At 55.7% G+C, this 2,024-nt stretch overlaps 1 protein-coding gene across 1 annotated transcript in view; it reads left to right on the top strand.

Moving 5' to 3' along the window:
- Nucleotides 1-273: 273 nt before the first annotated feature.
- Nucleotides 274-2,024, top strand: part of LOC105305894 (biorientation of chromosomes in cell division protein 1) — a 16,944-nt gene continuing 15,193 nt past the window's right edge. The window contains exon 1 of the mRNA XM_011380738.1: nucleotides 274-394. Within this exon, the coding sequence (XP_011379040.1) occupies nucleotides 274-394 (121 nt within the window). The remainder of the gene's footprint in view (nucleotides 395-2,024) is intronic.

The raw sequence follows: 2,024 nt of genomic DNA, 5'->3' as shown, positions 1-2,024 counted from the left end.
GAGACGGTCGGATAAAAACCATCCCTTTGACCCTTTCCCACCTTTACGCTCCCCTGCTTCCCCCAAGCCCATCGGGGACCCTTCTGTTACCTTTAGCCTGGGTCTCCGGTCTCTCGGGCAGAACCTCAGATGAGTCTGGATTGAGAGGGAGGGCTGGTGTGCGACCTCCCAGGAGCTGAGCGACAGGATGGCATCAGGAAGGGCGGTTTCCATGTTGCCCTGTCACGCCGACCAGGAGCCCCCGCTGGAGGCAGCAGGCAACCTAATGCAACGATGACGTCGCACACTGCACTGGGCTTCTGTTTCCAGGTTTCCAGAACTCTCTCAGACGCATTCCCTTTCACCGCCCTGGAAGTGAGGTCCTACTACGTGCCCCATCTCACAGAGAAGGGAAGTGAGGGTCACGTGCCCGAAGGCAACCAAGTTCAGCTGACATCTCCCCCGCTGGACCCTTAGGCTTGCTCTGCGCTAAGATGCACGTGGGTCGCTCCCAGCAAAGAAGCCCACGATGGGGAAGAGAAGCCAGACACATCTCGCCAGACCTTCCCCTCCGGCCTCCCCTGCAGCCTCACCTCGCCCCCTGCCTGGCTGCTTCAGTCCAAGCTTCTCCGTCTCAAGCCACAGAAACGATCTCGGGGTGAGTTAAGCCGAAAGGGAATCTATTGAAAGGAAACTGGGCAGCTCACAGGAGGGACAGGGGGGCCACTGCCCTGAGTCTCACGGTCCACGGTCCTTAAACTTAGATATTCTCTCCAAATAAGACTAAACAGACAGTCCCAGAGAAACGCTGATGGGAACGAAGAAGACATCTGCCACACGCAGCCTTAAACTTTGTCCTGCCCTCACCCCACGGGGCATGCGGCGCACTTACAAACTCACGTACGTCACATGTACATTAAGCCTCGTGTTATCTGGGAAGCAGCACAGTCGCACGCTACGCTGCATTCTGTGCGTGACGTTGTCCGACTGCTAAGTGCCGGCGCCTCTCTCAGACGGTCCTTCTGGCCACCCCGTTTCAACTCTCTTTTTACAGACCGAAGACGCCAAGGCCAGAGAGAAGTCACGGGCGCATTCCGGGCAAGCTGTAGCAAAGGGAATCACTTTTAGGTGGGAGAGGTGGTCGCCCGGAACAAGGGGCGGCAGAGCAGGGGCTGGGAAGGGAACGATGGAGAGAAGCAGCTGAAAAACCCACATGCTAAAAATAATCAGCCTGTCTGACCGCCGATAGGGCCCGAAGCGTCCACCCAGAGAGGCAGCAGTTCCCGGCCTTGGCTCATTGGCAGAACCTCCCCGGCAGCCTGTTACAAATGCAGATGGCCGTGACCCACCTCTAGGGACTGGCTCTGTAGGGTTGGGGGGATGGCTGGGCATCTGCATTTTTAATGAGGTCCTCAGGGAATTTTGGTGAACACCAAAGTTGAAGAAGGGCTGGGACCAAAGCTATCTAAAAAGGGACAGACACATCGTAAACTAGGTTGATTTATAGTCATTCCCAAACACAATCCACAAGGACAGGGCCCAGGAGAAGGAAGTCGATTCATTCATGCATTCAGTCAATCATTCACTCATTCATTCAGTCATTTCACAGATGACGCGTTTAGTGGAGGAAGGTGGTCCAGATGGGCTAGGATGTGCTGCAGTCACAGACGACTCCAAAATGTCAGTGGCTCAAAGCCAGCAAGGTTTATTTCTCACTCTTGCTACATGTCCACTAGGGGCCCGCTGGGGCCTCTGCTCCGTGTCTCCTCACTGTGCGCCCAGGAAGATAAACCAGCCACTGCCTGAAGTTGCGCCGGTTATCACGGCAGATGAGTAGAGAGTTCTCGAAGGGCATCACGTTATTTAAATGACCTGGCCCAGAGGTGACATGAGTCTCTTCTGCTCACAACTCACTGGCTAGAACTAGTGACATGGCCCCAGCTCCTCCTCGGGATGCTGGCCCATGACCGCTGCTTCTCCACGCTGCAGCAGGAAGGGGCGGTGCTTCTAACAGCAAAGCTGTTCCGGAAACCTCGGCTCACATC

This window comes from Pteropus vampyrus, unplaced genomic scaffold (genome assembly GCF_000151845.1).
Source record: "Pteropus vampyrus isolate Shadow unplaced genomic scaffold, Pvam_2.0 Scaffold403, whole genome shotgun sequence".
Lineage (NCBI taxonomy): Eukaryota > Metazoa > Chordata > Mammalia > Chiroptera > Pteropodidae > Pteropus > Pteropus vampyrus.
Note: the sequence above shows the minus strand (reverse complement) of the source record. Positions and strands in the feature narration are given on the sequence as shown.